This window comes from Aythya ferina (assembly GCF_964211825.1).
Source record: "Aythya ferina genome assembly, chromosome: 17".
Taxonomy (NCBI): Eukaryota; Metazoa; Chordata; class Aves; order Anseriformes; family Anatidae; genus Aythya; species Aythya ferina.
Genome location: NC_140316.1, coordinates 13,261,864 through 13,278,169, shown reverse-complemented (window position 1 = coordinate 13,278,169; position 16,306 = coordinate 13,261,864). Strand labels below are relative to the sequence as shown.

At 41.6% G+C, this 16,306-nt stretch overlaps 1 protein-coding gene across 12 annotated transcripts in view; it reads left to right on the top strand.

Annotated features, from left to right (window-relative positions):
- KDM2B (lysine demethylase 2B) overlaps positions 1–16,306 on the top strand; it is a 101,541-nt gene that overhangs the window by 3,820 nt on the left and 81,415 nt on the right. For 10 of the 12 annotated variants that reach the window (XM_084491445.1, XM_084491450.1, XM_084491447.1 and 7 more), the window contains 2 exons: positions 6,214–6,260; positions 14,368–14,546. In XM_084491445.1, the coding sequence (XP_084347571.1) occupies positions 6,214–6,260; positions 14,368–14,546 (226 nt within the window). Of the gene's footprint in view, positions 1–5,761; positions 5,875–6,213; positions 6,261–8,593; positions 8,669–14,367; positions 14,547–16,306 lie in introns of those variants that run through there. The other 2 variants (XM_084491436.1, XM_084491451.1) reach the window with 2 other exon arrangements.

The following is a 16,306-nucleotide window of genomic DNA, read 5'->3' as shown; positions in this document are numbered from 1 at the left end:
TGTCTCTTCCAAATGTTACTGCTTTATAAATATTTAATAGTGTCTCATTAAAATGTGGTATTATTAGAGTCTTTTTGAGGTTGCATTTTGTTAATATCCAGTCATAAAGAATTTGATATTTTAATAAGTGACTCCTGTAAGGTGGTTTTTTTTTTTTTTCATAGAAGTGACAAGGTCTAAGAGAAATACTAAGATGATGTACTTAATCAGTCTCGCAATCTAGAGTTTGGATAAATGTCCTTTGGCGCTTTTGGAAATTTTGACTGTGTAACTGATTATATCTGAAGGATAGAAAATTAATTTTGTGAAAGAACAATTACTCACTTTCAGCTGGAACACCTCAAAGTCTGGTGAACTGAGTCCCAACTATTTAATAACTGGATGTTAACAACTTCAAGCCGCCTCAGTGTAACTTAAGGAGAGGGAGAAAGAAGGAAATAGGGTTTGTGGTATAAGGCAAGGGCATGTCTTCTTACTATAAGAGAAAATAGGAGCCACTGTGATCCTTCTGCTGTAATAAAACAGTTTTATGTGTTGAACTCTGAATGAGGAGTGCTTAATAGGTACTCAATAGTAATTACAGTAAGTGTTATTTGGTTGTACCATGATGTTGTATTGGAATATTTTTTCCTTTGGTTACTAAGCCTAGCTGTTTCTCTGTTTAGCACTGGATGCTCAGTCTAGTTTCTTGTTTAAAAAAAAATATTGCAGACATTAAGATACCATCTCTTTGTTTGTTTCCCCATTGGAATGTTTTTTTTTCTGCTGTGTGAAGAGCTTCTGTTTTTCTGACTTCCTTTTGGCTTCTTGGCTGGGCTTGGCAGTGAGTTGTTTTTTTGTTGTTGTTGATGATTGTTGCTGCTTTGGTCAGTATGTTTCTTCACCTCTTGGAGCAGCAGTTTGAAGGACACATCTACTGTGGAAAATCATATCTGAGAAAACTGATCTCTCTATGTGCATTGGTTTTAGTCTGCTGCTGCTAAAGGACAGGTGGTAGAAGCTTCAAGAACTTCTTTTGGAGGAAGCCACAGCTTCTGTGAAACTAGGGAGTGGTTGGGAACCAGAGGTAGTGCGATTTGTTCTCAGGTCTGCACAGAGCGCTGGCTCTGGCATCTCCTAGGCAAGCTTTGTCTCTGCACTGGCCTACCAGTTGATGTGTCCCTGTTGGTATGTATGGCTGCAGGGATTCTGAAGCTGACAGATGAGCAAGAGAGATGTTGAGCACCATCTGTGAGCCTTGGTTCTCCACCAGCCTCAAATCAAGCACCCGTTCTTTAGTCAAGTTTGACTGAAGCAGTGGGGTCACTGGATGTGATTTCCCTTTTGCTCAGGATTCTGCCTGCATCTTGAGAGTGGCTTGGGAAAACTTGTGGACCTGGAAGTTACCTACAAAGTTACCTTGTTTCTCAACATCTGTAACCTCAAGATATACTATCTATCGGTTTCTTCTTGATAGCTCACTATTCAGGATTCTGTAATGAGGCAATTCCACCTCAGACATTTCAACATCCCAGTCTCGGCTCGCGTCGTCATTGGCTTCCCTACTATTTTGGTGTCCAAAGTCTGGAGAGCTGCCACCTGGTGCTCCCGTCCACATCCAGCTAGCAGGATGCTTTCACTGAAGCATCATAGCATGATTCTGATTTTTGGGGAGTAGTCTTTGGTCTTTCTTGATGTAGGAGTTCAGAGACTCCTCAAAGTAATCAGGTCTTGTAATCTTTTTTTTTTTTTTTTTTCCACTTGTTGGCTTGCTTTTCTTCAAGATGTGTTATTTTTAGATGTGGTCAAAGTCAGTCTTCCCGTTCCTCTTCCTGGAAGTCATCAGGAATTGTTGTTAAGACCTGGAAGAAGTGAGGGCTTTGGCTGTGTACCTGTCCCTTCTGTGGTCATACCCAAGGTGTATGGACAGGCCAGCTTACAGGTGTATTTTGCTGAGATACAAAAATGGCCTTGCTCAAATGCTTGTGCAGGCACATACACAGCATGAATATACATGTATGTGTAGGTGTTCAATCCTCAAAGATGACCACTGAAAATAAACTACCTGTCCTTGTAAATGTTTTCAAAGCAGTCCAATAAATAGCAGTTCTAGAAAATGTGCAGGAGATGAAGAAGTTACAAGACCATGTGCAGCATCACTTTCCATTTTTCAGCTGGAGTTTTGCAGGTCTGGCAGTTAAAATAATACATATTTGGACTTCTGAACGGTGAGAAGATGGGAGAGGAATAAATACTAAGCCACAGTAGGAGTTTTGGAGTCACTTTCCTGACTGTCACACTGCTTTGGAGGGTGAAGGAGCTTCAGTTTGCTGTGATGAGCTTAAAATAGTTTCAGCAGCCAGGCTTGACTAGCCAGTTTCTGATTCCTACCAACTGCTGCTATCATCCTAACTCTGTAGCTAGAATTCACTGCTGGAGAAGAAAGAATAGGTGTGCTGATGCTTTTTTAAGGCTATTTTTGATCAATTAGTATGTGGACAAAAGTAAGAGCAAGCTTATCTGATACACGAGCTTTGCATGGATCCTGCATGGGATCAGTGGAATTCTCCATTTCACAGTCAGTTGGCTGAACTGGATTTATATTTCTGCTCTCTTCTGAGTCATTGACTACTGGCTGCTCTGGGGGATTAAAATGTTAGAATTTGTAGATCAGTAATCTCGTATAGGACATTCATGTTCTGTTCATTTTTTTCCTTTTTTTTTTTTTTTTTCCTTTTACTGAAATGAGCATGAATTATTAGTCTGAAATGATGTTGTAAAGGAATTTCACACGCTTGGGTGTAAATGCCACTAGAGTGAGAGAAGGCTGGAAATGCGATTTATGTGTATTTTAAATGAGAGGAGTGAAATGCATGAGCAGTCTTTCCTATTTGACACTTGGCAGGATAACATGATTTAATTTTATTTACAGTTCCACTTCTTACATGTATCTATCAAGGATAGCTGGCACGCAATATATACCTTATGTGGATATGCAGATCCATCATTACTGCGTGCATTGTATTCCAGCGAGATCAAAATGGCATCGACACCTGCCTGAGTAGCTGATCTGAAACCTTTAGTCTCATTATCCTGACATTTGCTGCTTGAAATAACGAGTGTCACAGTCTGCCATCTTCCATCACTAGGACGAGACTGAGTAGTTTGCCTTGGGATTTGAGTCGTTTGCTGATGAAACTCCAGAACCTTATGTTCTGCTGCAGGCTCTGGAGGAAATCATGCTTTCGTGGGTCTTGTCCAGCAGTGCTGTTGTTTGTCCAGAGAAGGATGTGCTCATCATATGTGGTGGATTAAGTGATCCATGCATGTGTAGGGCGACTTTTGAGATTCAGTGGTCTGTAAAATCTACACTATAAGATGATTTTTACATTTCTGATGTTTTGATTAGCTGATGATATGTGCTTCCACTTGTTTGCTGTTAAGCAGTCAGCTTGCATGTCTGTGGCTGGCAAATGTACAAAGCCTCGCTGAACAGTTTGGTTACTGTGATTGGAGGCACTCTGAAATGGCACAAAATAAGATGAATGAGGAAAAAATATAATGAAACTGTGAAAATTGCTTTCAAGTATATTTTTTAACCATTATGAGATGTTACTTGTATGGCTATCAGCAGAAAGGTCCACCTGTGATCTATTAGCAAAAGATAATTTGTATCTCTCAGAGTTTTTTGGCTGTTTCTATTCTTGTAACTCAGAGGGAGAACTCAGTTTGAGAAGATGTTGTCTCTTCTGTCTGTACAGCAGTCATCTTACGTTGTATTGTGGTTAATCAGATGGGTATGCTATCCAGAGCTCATCCTAGTAAGGACTTGAATAGGAGACTTCTAGTAAATCTTTAAACTCTCAATAAAATGCAAGTTTGCACCACTGTAAGATGTTTGCATTTTCTGTTTGCGGTAGCATGGTTTGCGTGTAACAGAATGCTGAAAGTCTCCTCAAATGCAGTTAAGTAGAAATCTCCAGGAGCATGTTTGTGTACATGGAGAAGTGGGTAATTTTGCTTCTGAACCTCAAGGCTACAATTTCTCCCACAGCTTCAGGTAGGTGTAATTATTTCTGGTTGCTTTAAGTCAGTGGGTAGTTTGCCATATTGCATTGTTCTACCCCAAATGGTATACTTTGGCGTAAAGTCAAGGCACCCTGCTATACTACTCTTCACAACTATTTTTTTGATGTGAAATCTTTGGAAGCATTTACAGGCTTTTTTACAAGAGATTAATTTGCCTGAACCTTGCATAACAGTGAGAAGCAAATATCTGCTCAGTTCTGCCTTGTTGGTGATTTGGATTTATGTGCAGAAAAACAAATGAGCTAATACTTACCGATTAGTATAGGACTGGTGACAGTCAAAAAAAAAAATATTCTGCCGTTACAGAGCAGTAGCAAAGCAGCCCTAATTGTATAATAGTGAGTGTGGCAGTTATGCTGAGCGAGTCTGGAGATGAAGTAGTACAGTCATTTGTGGTCTCAGCAGCCAGCAGAATTGGTTTGAGTCAAAGCTGGACCTCCCAAGGTAACCCAGCTACAAAATGGGTTCTTGTACTTGAAACCTGCTGTGTTCAAGCCTGAAATCCTTCCCTTGGTGTTCCTTTTCTCTAAAGTATGATACATCCTGAGACTGCAGAGGAAAAAACAAGGATATGCCAGGTGTGCTCTCCAAAGAGCTAAACACGTAATTTTACTGTTAGGGAGGATTGTATTCTTCCAGTCTGGGTAAAGTTTATTGTCAGCTGCCGCTGGAGGTCTCAGAGTAGATTTGTTTGTATGCATCTGGGGTTGTTCTCTCTTTTGGTTCTTGAATTTTATTTTGATTTCTACAGATGTGAAAAAGATTGCCTATCTATGCATCTGACATAAAATAAAGGCAAGCTTCGGTATTTGAACATAAACCTGGCATATTCATATTGCCTCCAAATAGTTCCTTCTTCCCCTACCTCTGCCTTCCTAGTGCTTGGATAAAAAGATGAGCCCTGAGTGAACCCTGAAGGTCAGTGGATTCAGGCTGTTTCCTTCTGGCAAGGGAGTGAATTCCAAAGCTGGGGGGCCCTTGCAGCTAAATGCAAAGATGTGAGGGTGGGCAGAGACCTAACAAAAGATATTGTCCATCCTCTGTATCCCACTAGAGGAAGGTGATAAGGGTAAAAGTAAGTGAACAAACAAGATCTGGCAAATAGTTCTCAAGGTGCATGCATGACACTAAGCGTATATTTTACCTTTACCTTTCAGTGTTTTCTTAGTAGTAAAAACTCTAAATAAAAGCTTGCACATAGGCTCTATAATTCTGATTTCTAACTGAATTGTACTGGAAGTACTTGATACTAGAAGCAAGCTGTTTATCTTCCACCCACGGCAGCAGGGCAGAGCACCTAGCTGGCACTTCCCACAGGGCTGTTTCTCATTACAATTCCTTCCTCAGCTTTTGTGTTATGTGAAGTTTGAACTACCCTCATTAAGATGAAGTCAATCAACTTTAAAACCCCACTACTGTTTTTGTATTCTTTTTCCATCCAGTCTATGGGTTGCAGACTTCTACTCTCGTCCTGACACTTAAAATTCACTCACTTGATGTACATGAAACTCTAAGACATTGCCTGTGTTAGAAGTGATCATATAACATCAATGAACCAATTATGTTTCCATTTAATTTAGCTCTGAATTAGCCCCAGCTGAATAGAACAGCAACTTCCCTACCCAACAAATACAGCTGGGCTGTCTTCTGTCAGGAGAGGAGGTTTGGAATAGTCTTTAAAACAAAGGCTTCAGTTCATTATTTTCGATGCCTTACTATGATGATGTGACTTTGAACAAATTGGTTTACCCTTCCATGCCTCAGTTTGTGTCCGCTGGCAGACTTAAGGAATATATTTGAGGCATGGTGAGTTGCCTAGCAGAAACGAGTCATAAAGGTTTGGGATTTCATTGAAATCACCCCAACCCCTTCCCATTCATCTCACTCCAGTGCTGCCAGTGTGCTTGAAAAGACACCTCTCCTTATTCGTTATGAGTAGGGAAACTTTCATACGTTTGCCAGTGCAAGGATGTTGTGTGCCTTTAGAACTTGCACTGTCCACGCTTCAGTGAGGCCTTGCTTGATTCCACCTACTGCATAATGGACAAAGAGCACTATACGTTTATTTCTCTTTTATTATGGTAACGAATGTGTAACCATACTTATCCTGACAGTATTTAACATTGCTTTCTTTGCTAATTACAGAATGCCTGACCCGGATTTCACCGTCAGAGATGTGAAGCTGTTAGTGGGTAAGTTATTTTGAACACACTGGATTAACTCTATACAGAGCAGAATTGCTTTGAAATACTTGCCCAGTTGTGTTTGTAGACATTTGTGATAACTTTTGGAATCTGGAAGAAGGCACGGAGAAGCAATTTGTAAATTAAAAAGGCTGGGGGAAACCCTAATTAGTAGTTGTGCTGACCACGCTCTGATCTCATGCTGGATAATTGGCCATCTGAAGGAGAGTGAATGCTTTTGCTCTTCTTAACAGGTGTCCTAAATATACTTTTGTGATCTTGGAAAGCAGCAGTTGCATTGATCGAGTTCCTTTTTTTGAATCTGGTGTAGAGCATCTGTTTGTAAAAGGTCTGATGGGAGCCCCATCACCTTTTGCTTGTGCTCTCCTCAGACTTTATCAGTGTCAGGCCAGGTCAGCGCGTGGAGGAAGGGTTGCTGAGAGACTGAGCACAAAGCTTTGCAAACTGTCTGTCTTTGATAAGACACAAAACAGAGGAGTGGTGACTGCAATCATCAAACGTTTCCTAGCAATTTTGGCAAAAGAAAAAAATTTAAGGAAAGCTACATTTTGAGTAGGAGATTACACAGTATGTTTCTCTGAAATCTCCTTTTACTTAAGATGGATGTGTTATTTATGCTTGCTCTGGAATCATTACAGAAAAGTGATGCTGCACTCTGCTAAGTCATCACCGTGAAGCTAGCTGAGCTCTGGAGTTGTTAGCTGCAGTCCTTCAGAGACATTTAACTGCATTCTTGTTACCTAGAATTTATTGTTATTTGCTTCCATTTTAACAGGAGGTAGTCTTTTAAACTAGTCCAGTTACTGCATTCTGAAAGAAGAATTTTTGAAAATTACTCTTGAGTTTAATAATCAATAGGGATATTGAGTCTGGGAAAGCTGTAGTTAAGAAAAACAAAGGAGAGGAACTTCTGCTGCATTTCTGCTGGCTGGGGTTATCTGTGGAAGAGAGGTTATCTCCAATAACCTTCCTTCACAAACAAACCTTGGCAATGTTGCTTAATTTATGGTCATTTTATAGGGCCTGGAAAATACCTCTCTGGGAGAAAATGTCAAAGTGATGTGGGAAGTGCTTATTTAGTAGCATTTCTGTTGGTCAATCTGCAGTTAAATTAGGAAATAACACGAGGGTATCGGAAGTTCTAACTTTTATGGCTTTTCTAAATACCTGCGTGTGCACGTTTGTAGATACTGAATACCTCTCCTTGCTGTGGGAAAGCCTGGTGCATGGCCCTCGTATGCAATTTTCTGTGGATTTGCTCCATAGCTGATAAGCTGCCATTTCTGTTTCTGAAACTGCCGGAGCTGAGGCTCTGAGATGTTTTGGAACGGCGTCGTGTTGCATAACAGCGCTGTTTTTCCTGTGTAACAGTCAAAGTGTGGGAGTTGCATTTCCTCAAGATTGATGTCCCCTGAAATATTAGGGGGTGGAGATTCCTGTGTACATGGCCAGCAAAGCAGGAGGATATTTATAAATAAAATTAGATTTATGAAACAATGGAGCAGAAATAACAATCATAATTAACTTTTAGATTAAATTAAATGTAAAAGTGTGCTGTTTCTCACAGCTGGTTCAGCAATCCATCCGTATGGTCTGGGCCAGATACTGCACGTCATTCTTTTTTTTTTGTACTGTGTTTGGACAAACTCCATTTGGAGTCATTGTACTGAGCCTGTAATTTGGGCCATAACATTGTCACCTGCTGGTTTTTATATTTTGAATACAGTTGATGACTTCTGGCATCACAGGTGGAAACTTCTGTTTGTTTGTGTTTTTGTTTTTTTTTAAGTCTAAAATATTTGGGGAATTGACTCTAAGTTATACCTTAAAAAAAAAAAGGTTATTATGGGTTATCATCAGTCACTGTGGAGTTTGTGCTATATGCAACTGTCACATTGAGACTGAGAGCAAATGGGTGCAATTCCCATCTCTAATTTCTGGATTATGTACTAATGACTTCAGGAAACACTGGTGAACAACCTTCATAGTGCGTATCATTGATCCTTCTTTCCCCCCTACTTTTACCTTAATATATGTGTTGCACTCACCTTGTAATGTTCAAGTAAAGCAGGTGAAAAATTCTTTAATATCTCCTGTGACCATTGCTGCGTTTTTGGCAGACTCCTCAGATATGGACCACCAGGTGGCTGTGTTTCCGAAATACAGGGTTTTCAAAAGTTTTTCAAAGCCTTGCTGAACCTGGAAGTGGAATTTATGTTTTGCAAATGTGGAGTGATCATAGCTGTGTTTGAATGTGTGGGAGTTGATGGAGAACATAGCTTGAAGAATGTTGTGTTCTGCGTAAACTTGTTAGTGTTTATTTTTAAGTGCTCATCATAATAGTATGCTGCTGCTATTTCAACTTATCCTTTGTTCTCTTTTCTTCTTAGAATCGGGTAAGTACATTTGCTACAGAACCTATTAAAGAGGTGGTGTTTTTTTTGTTTGTTTGTTTTTTTCAAAGCACAAATTCCAGAGGAAGGTACTGAGCTTTTGGTCTCAACTTTTTTTCCTCAAATCTCACAATAATCACATTATGAATAGAAAGTATCAGCTTGGGCACCTGTAAGTCACAAGGACTTACGACATTTGGTAGCCTAGATTCTTAAATTTCACTTCGAAAACTCTAGTCTGTAGCAATAACAGGGAGGAAGAACAATAGTGATTTTTCTTTTGTTTGCTCTTTGTATTTAATTGAGCACAGGTGTCCTCTTTTAAATTTAATCAGACTTCCAAAGAAACTACCATTACTTGTTGGCATTTTGTTTTGGTTTACTTTCATTGTTTAAAAATGCGGATACCAGCTGTTACTTAGTTTGATAATGTTTATGACCAGTGTGTTAGCACCCATGTATAGTGTGCACGGACAAAACACTCTTCCTGTACAGTAGCTTTGCTTTAAAGAACAAACACTTGAAACTGCACATTTGGGATAATAGTTACAACGAGACACCTACCTGATATGAAAATTATCCAGTGTATTCTCGCAACCTGAAACAATGGACTCGTTTCAGCTGTTGGAATTTGTCTCATCTGTGAAATGGCTTTGAGCCAAGAACACAAAGGGAGAAGAGCAAAGGAATTACTGGCCTACTTAGGGATTTGAGACAACCCTTGAAAGAAGGAGACCTCTGTTGTAATTTAATAACAACTAGGCTTTATAATTTAGTTTTCTAAGGTAGATCTGATTACCCGTTCTGAAGAACATAATGTCGTTATCTCTTCATAAGTTGACTTAAAGTTTGACAGTCGTTGGCCCTCCTAACATCTCCTTAAACATCTACCCCATCTGTACTAAATGTTTGAGTGTTATTGTGCAGTCTTGTTTTCACTCTTGGCATGCCATGCTGCTGTATTGTGATGCTAGTAAATGCACAGGACTACTTAAAGAACAAGTGCACAGCAGTATCTAGTTAAGTATTTTTACTTTATTCCAAAAATCTTGCACACTTGCAGTTGTTTTTAGATCTGCATTGTATCTTCATGTCCTTTTGTATTGGAGACTTTGTGCCTTTCTTTTTCTTCCTTTCATATTCTACTCCCTTGTTTAAAAGGCTTCTAGAAGTTCAGAGAACTTAACATTGTGGTGCTAGGCTGGAGCAGTCCCCTTGTAGGCGTAGCTTTGTGTGCCAGAATCTCCCCTCGTCTCTAAAGCTGGGCTTGCAATCCAGGCTACTGACAAAAGGGGTGATTTCAACACATGCTGAGGATTTTAAGCAGGGGGAAAGACTTTCAGTTATTGTGATCCCTGAGCTGAAGAGGTTAAAGTTGTGACCACAGCGGTCACTTCTGTAGGATCAGCAGCATTGTTGTGTGGAATTCATCGTGCACAGCCAGGCATTGTGTCAGTGGGAGCAGTGCAAGTACAGGACTTAGGCTGTTCATGGGGTGGTCTAACAACTCACAAACTTTTTTTTTTTTTTTAATTAACTCACTAAGAGTTTATTAATAGAATTTAAAAAATAAGTATGGGAGTAGCAAAGAACATGCTATCAGTCATGAATTTTGCTATTAAAATCTGGCGTAGACTGAAGTGGGCCATAATGCTTATGTGGATGGAAGATGTTTGGTTCCCTTCATTTAGTTGCTTTGTTCTCCTCACAAGCTGTGGTGAAAAGCTTTGGAACTTTTAACTTGTATAAGGATCCAAGGAAAGCAGCAAAGCTCTTAATTGTGATAAAAATTTGTGTGAGATTTTCTGGAGATAGAAACTTGTCCCTTCAATTCCTGTGCTGTGCCCCTGCCAGACCATCACGTTGTCAGCCAGGCCAGCGTCTAGCTTCTGCTGCTGCTGCCCAGCATGTGCCCTGGTACAGCATCTCTATCCCCCGTGCTGCCCATTGGCACCGCATCAAACAACACATTTTTTTGGCCTTGCCAATTAAACAGCTCTAAATTGGTGTCCTGTGCTTCTCTTCCTTCACTCCCTACTTGCTGGCCCGGGCTTTGCTCTTTCTTGCAGTGAGCTTCACAAAGCTGAACCGGTAGAAACCTAACCCAGCTGTCCTCCTCCCTCATGGAGATGGGGAGGAACTTCCTATTTTTCTTCTTTTTTTCTCTGGTTTAGCTCCTGTCACTAACTGGTGCTGGGCTAAAACACGATGGGTGCAGCCACCTGCCTCGGTGGGGAGCATCCCCCGAGTGCCTGCAGTGAGCCTTGATCCCCAGACTTCTGGGCAGTAGAATAAACAAGAAGATGGCATTTGATGCTCTCTTCCTATGTTTTTTTTTTTTTTTTTTTTTAATCGCTGTTGTTCTTAGAAATAAAAGTGAAATATTATAACACCGGCCTATGTTTAGCATGTCCGCTGACTTGCCATTTTGGAAGTCAAACTGTCTCTATTTTTAGAGCCGAGCTTCCTGTTTGATCTCCCTTTAAGGTTGTCCTTTGCCTAACACAGTAAACCTCTCTTTATACAGAGAGAAAAATGTCAGCTAAACTGGGATAGTTTTGCTAAAAACAGTCCTGTTTGTGTCCAGATATAAACAGCAGTAAATCCACTTTGAATGAATGTTAGAATAAAAATTAAATCTCTAAAGTGTGGTGTCCTGAGCCCTCACGGGGTGCGCTGGGTAGGAGGACTGAGCTGGGGGCGCAGGGCAGCCACGTGCAGGCCTCTGAGCTGGACCCTTATTTCCCTTTGTTCTTCTGTGCCCTCTGGTGGATCTCAGAGCTGTGGTACATGTTTCTTTTAACTTAAATTGTGTTTATGCTGGTTCTGAAACGTGGCGAAGGCCGTTAATAGCTCCATTCGAGCAAGGGCTCTCTGCTCAGCTTCCCATCCCTCCCAAGCTAGTAAAGCTTTCCGATTTCCTAGGGCTCTGTCCCTTATTGTTCAAGTTTGGCTCCTGGTTGTAGACAGCAAAGGACATCCCTTAATCAATTCTATCACGAAGGGTTAAAATAATTGATGAAACCTACTTCTAGAGTAGCTCTGCCCAATTGATTTTACTTCCCAGCTTGCACCTCTGCAACTGATTCTTCCTGCTTTTGTCTGTGCCTCTTGTCAAAGATGGCACCTAGCTTGTCTCTTGGTTACTGGCTGTGATCCTTTGGGATTCACTTGTGCTTGATGAGTAAGCTGCTTCAGGGGAGGGAGATGTTTCTTCTCTAGGCAGTAAATCCACTTTAGTGAACCCTGGCATCGCCACTTCAACTCTGAGTCACATCAGCTGCAGCAGAGGAACTGCCACCCCTTAATCCCACACCATCCAGACCCTCCACAGCCAAGAAAAACCCTGGAGAGCCAAGGATGGGGCTGGTGATGTGCTGGAGCTTTCCGTGGCAGCAGCAAGAGGTGCCCTTTGCCAGCTGCAGACCCGTGTGCGTGTGCTGAGGTGAGGAATACAGCCCCTGTGAGGGCAAGAGGCTGCCAGGGTCACTGAGCTGCTGGGACTCCATGGGCAGCAGCAGGCTTGGTGTAGTCAGGATATCTGAGAAATGGCTAACAGGGATGGTGCATCATGTAAAATGCGTGCAGACTGTTGGAAAGCCAGCCTGAACTGAGATCTCACAGCCTCTGTGTGCTCCTTTCCCTCGTTCTTCACCTGCCTCCCCTTCTGGATGATATTTAACCTTCTCCTAGGGGTAGGAAATAGAAGAAATAGAAACGTCTGAATATTTTCAGGAGAGAAAAAGCTGGCGGTAAGCCAGAACTGCTGGGAAGTGGGCAGTGAGCATGAGGTTGTTAACCTGTAATTACAGGTCTCAGATTTTGCAAGCGGTGCTCCAGGACTCATTATGCACGGGCTTGTTTGATAGTACTGTGGCTTAAGAGAAAAACATCCCCTCAAATTGCTCTTTAATTTGGAAGTCAAGAGACTTCCAATTCAAACCTTAGCTCTTCTGCTTGTAATTGATAATCGGGCACGTTTAACAAACCTGTTATTGAACTGGGCCCTGTATTTTTAATTCATCAGGTAACTGCTGATTTTTCTTTCAGAAAGGATAATTGAGAGACTGTACAAGGTCGTCTCCAGCAAGGCTGAGATCAAACCTACACTGTACTATGGCAGATCCCAGACTCACAGCCCTTCAAATACAATTTTTCAGTACCAGTGTGCTTAACCCCTCTGGGCTGTAGCCCCTGCTTTAATCCCCTAGCCATGGAAGCGAGAAATCAGGCAGTGTCTAATTCCGGGACTGTTTAACAGGGCTTTGCTGCAGTTGGTAATTTGTTGAGTAGAAAACAGACTTTCTCCCTAGGTAGTAAAGCTTAAAAAGTTAAAACAAACAAACAAACAAAACCCAACCAACAAACAAAAGCTAGATTTAATGTGCCTTGTTTCAAGCACAATACCGACTGTAAGGATTCTTCTGCTTTTTCAGACATAACAGAACTTTCTCCCCATCCTGCCTCAAGGTGGCAACACTAGGTACAGTCCTGAGCTCAGACCGAGGAATCAGCTCCTGTTGCAGCAGTGTTGCAGCACAGTTTGAGTGACAGGCCAGTGGGGCTCTTCCAGATTTACGCTGTATATATATATTTTTTGATTACAAAGCTTTATGGTCTTGAGTTCCTTTCCAGAATCGTTATCACATCTGTCACTGTCATTGCTATCAGTGGCTAAGGATGGTTAATGGAGTGATGAAATCCAAGCTATCATTCTTGCTGAAATACTGTTCCCATGCACACAATAGGCCAGGTGCTGTAACTGTTAATAATTCCCTCTGACGGCATAATGTAGCTCCCCCAATTTTGTTTTAACATTATTTATTTAGAGTTATTTCTTCAGCAATGAAAATTGGTTTGGAGTGATTTTTTTTGGAAGTGTCGGGAGTTTGTTTGCTGGAATCCTCTCCTGGAACTGAGGTGGGTCTCTCATAGGCTGCCGTTTGCTCACACATGAATGAACTGCTAGTTAAGATAATGAAATTTCTGGGAGAGGTGAAACCTTCCAGTTGGCCTAAGAGAAGATTGTGGATTAATCTGTGTAAAGCTGAAGACTTGCCTAAAACTGCTGTTCAACATTCTGGTGCTAATGAGGCTTGTCTGTCTGCCACTCAAGAAGCTGGAAGGATGTCCTGTAGTTCTTGGTTGGAGATCCAAAGTGGGGGCTCCCTCATGCAAGGCATTTACTGCTTTCAACTCCACCACCAATAACTGGAATCGAGAATATTCGGCAATCTGTATGAGGTGTTCAGCAGTTGATAGCATCCAGTTATGCAAGGTAGTTTGCTCTTTATGGATAATTTTTGTACACGAGCAAAAGGATCTTGAGAAGCATATGGATGTTTAGAAAATTGCAGAGTATGATTTGGAGAGCTGTTTGTCTTGCATGCCCCCTGCTACCATTTTATATCAGCTCTTCATAGATTTTAATGTACTTCTGCTTGTGCCATCTATGTAAAGGAGGGAACTACTCTCTCCACATCTCTGAAGCAGACTCACAGGTGACTTGCTCAGTGTCATACTCGGCACGCAGCCCGGTTCCAGGTTAGTTCCCTGCTGACCGTTTGAGCTGCTCAGGACTCGTGGAGGGTCTGATGCTGGTCTCCTGTCCTCTAATAGCAGTTGCCCTGCAGTTGTTGAGAATTTACCCATTGAAAGCGAAGCAAGGACAAATGTTCAGGAGTGTTTCTGTCTGTTTGCAGGAAGCCGACGGATAGTGGATGTGATGGATGTGAACACGCAGAAAGGTGTCGAAATGAGCATGTCTCAATTTGTGAGGTACTACGAAACACCCGAGGCCCAGCGTGAAAAACTCTACAACGTCATCAGCCTGGAGTTCAGTCACACGAAGCTGGAGAACATCGTCAAGCGCCCCAATGTGGTAAGGGATCCTGTGGGGACAGTGTTTGTTTTCAGCTTCTTCCCAGTCACCAGTTGCTTTGTGAGAAATAAAGCGTGGAGTTGTGGGATGAGCACTTGAGACAAAGTGAGATGAAGCACCTGCAACTCTTGCCCATTCAGGATTGCGCTTTTACCTAATAGGAAGCCGGTCTCCTTGACAGTGGAACTTAAATTACATGAATTAGGTACCTGGTGAGCTCTTAATCATGCAATTTGTACAGATACGCAGTTCTTCTGGAGGTATTTAGGGGGAACTGCAAAATTAAATACCTGTCTGTTGTCTTTGGTGTTCATGTGTAAAGGTAGCCTAATCCAAAATAACAGTAGAACTTTTTTTTTTTTTTTTTTTTTAATTCCTAGCTTTATATTTTACATTTATTTGTGTGCATTTTAGAAAGGTGGAGGGCTCTTGTGACTTTATTACCCGATGGAGTCACCGGCAGTGACACCATGATCTTTATTAATAAGATCATTTCATTTATCACTAAAACATGGCCATGTGTGGGTGAGGATGAGAGTGTCAGCTCAGTAGTACACAGTGATGCAGCGGAGGAATTGGCGTTGGAGGTTTCAAAGTGTCTTCTCAGGACACTTGGCAGAGAATTTGGATATCAGTCCTGGTTGTTCAGAGGACAAAGGAACTTCTCAAAGCAGAATGAGTGCTGCTCCTTCCCTTTCAGTCTGCTCCTAGTACTAGACGATCAAGGTGCTGCTGGGTTTGAAACTGTAGCTCTATGATGCTTTATTTTCAAACACTTTTCTCATTTCTAAATGCTGTTCTAGTTACACCAGCAGGTTTTTTTCACTGGGGACATCTCTTGCCTATGCAAACAGCATAAACACCACACTTGTGCCTGAACAAGTCAAAAATAGATGGCAGCTTTAATCACTGATTTCTGGATGTAATTCTGAAGTAGGCTTTTGTGTTCTGTTACGCACATATCACAACTTGAATATTAAGCACATATTTAGAAGTTTGGGCAGGTTTTTGTTGTCATTCAGACACCAACAGGCAGTTTGGAGGTGCTCTGGGGAGTTTATGGTGTTGAGCTGATCCTAGTTTTTCCAAGCACATCATGCTCACTGAGCTTTTAGAACATCTGTGTACATTTCCTGAGTGTTCAGGACTGAAAAATGCAGTTAGGTAGCTGTTACCGCGTGGAAATGAATATCTCATGTCTATTTAATATGGCCTGAGTGCACAGTGCTTTGTAAAAGCAGCAATATTTGGATCTTGCATCTCTGTTAGGTATTGAAGTGAGGGATAGAAGAGAGGGTGCTGGGGGCTGTGAGAAGCTCAGTACACCAAGTCAGATACTAACCAAATACTACCTTGGTAGGAGTGGATCCCTTGAATGCTGCAGGGCTCTTTCAGCCCACATACGGCAGAAATACTTGATTCATGTTCCCTATTGTGTAAAGGACTGTGGGCTGCAGTTCAGGATGTGGGAATTACTTCAGAATCTGGGCAGTAACCATCAATGTTGTTTTCACGTACAGCCGTGATATTAATGGAATTGGTACTACTTCCACTGGCAGCACGATCTCCCCTTGCCTCTTCACAAAGTACTGTCTGTTATCAGCAGGACCAGGTGCAGATGGACAAATAGCTGAAAGCCAACTCCAGCCTGCAGGAATTTACCACGCTGGCTGCAGTATCATGAAAATGCTCTGGGGATACAAGCTGTTGGGCTGGCTCTTACAAACAGCATTCTTGTGATACTTTGGGCCTTTTAAAAG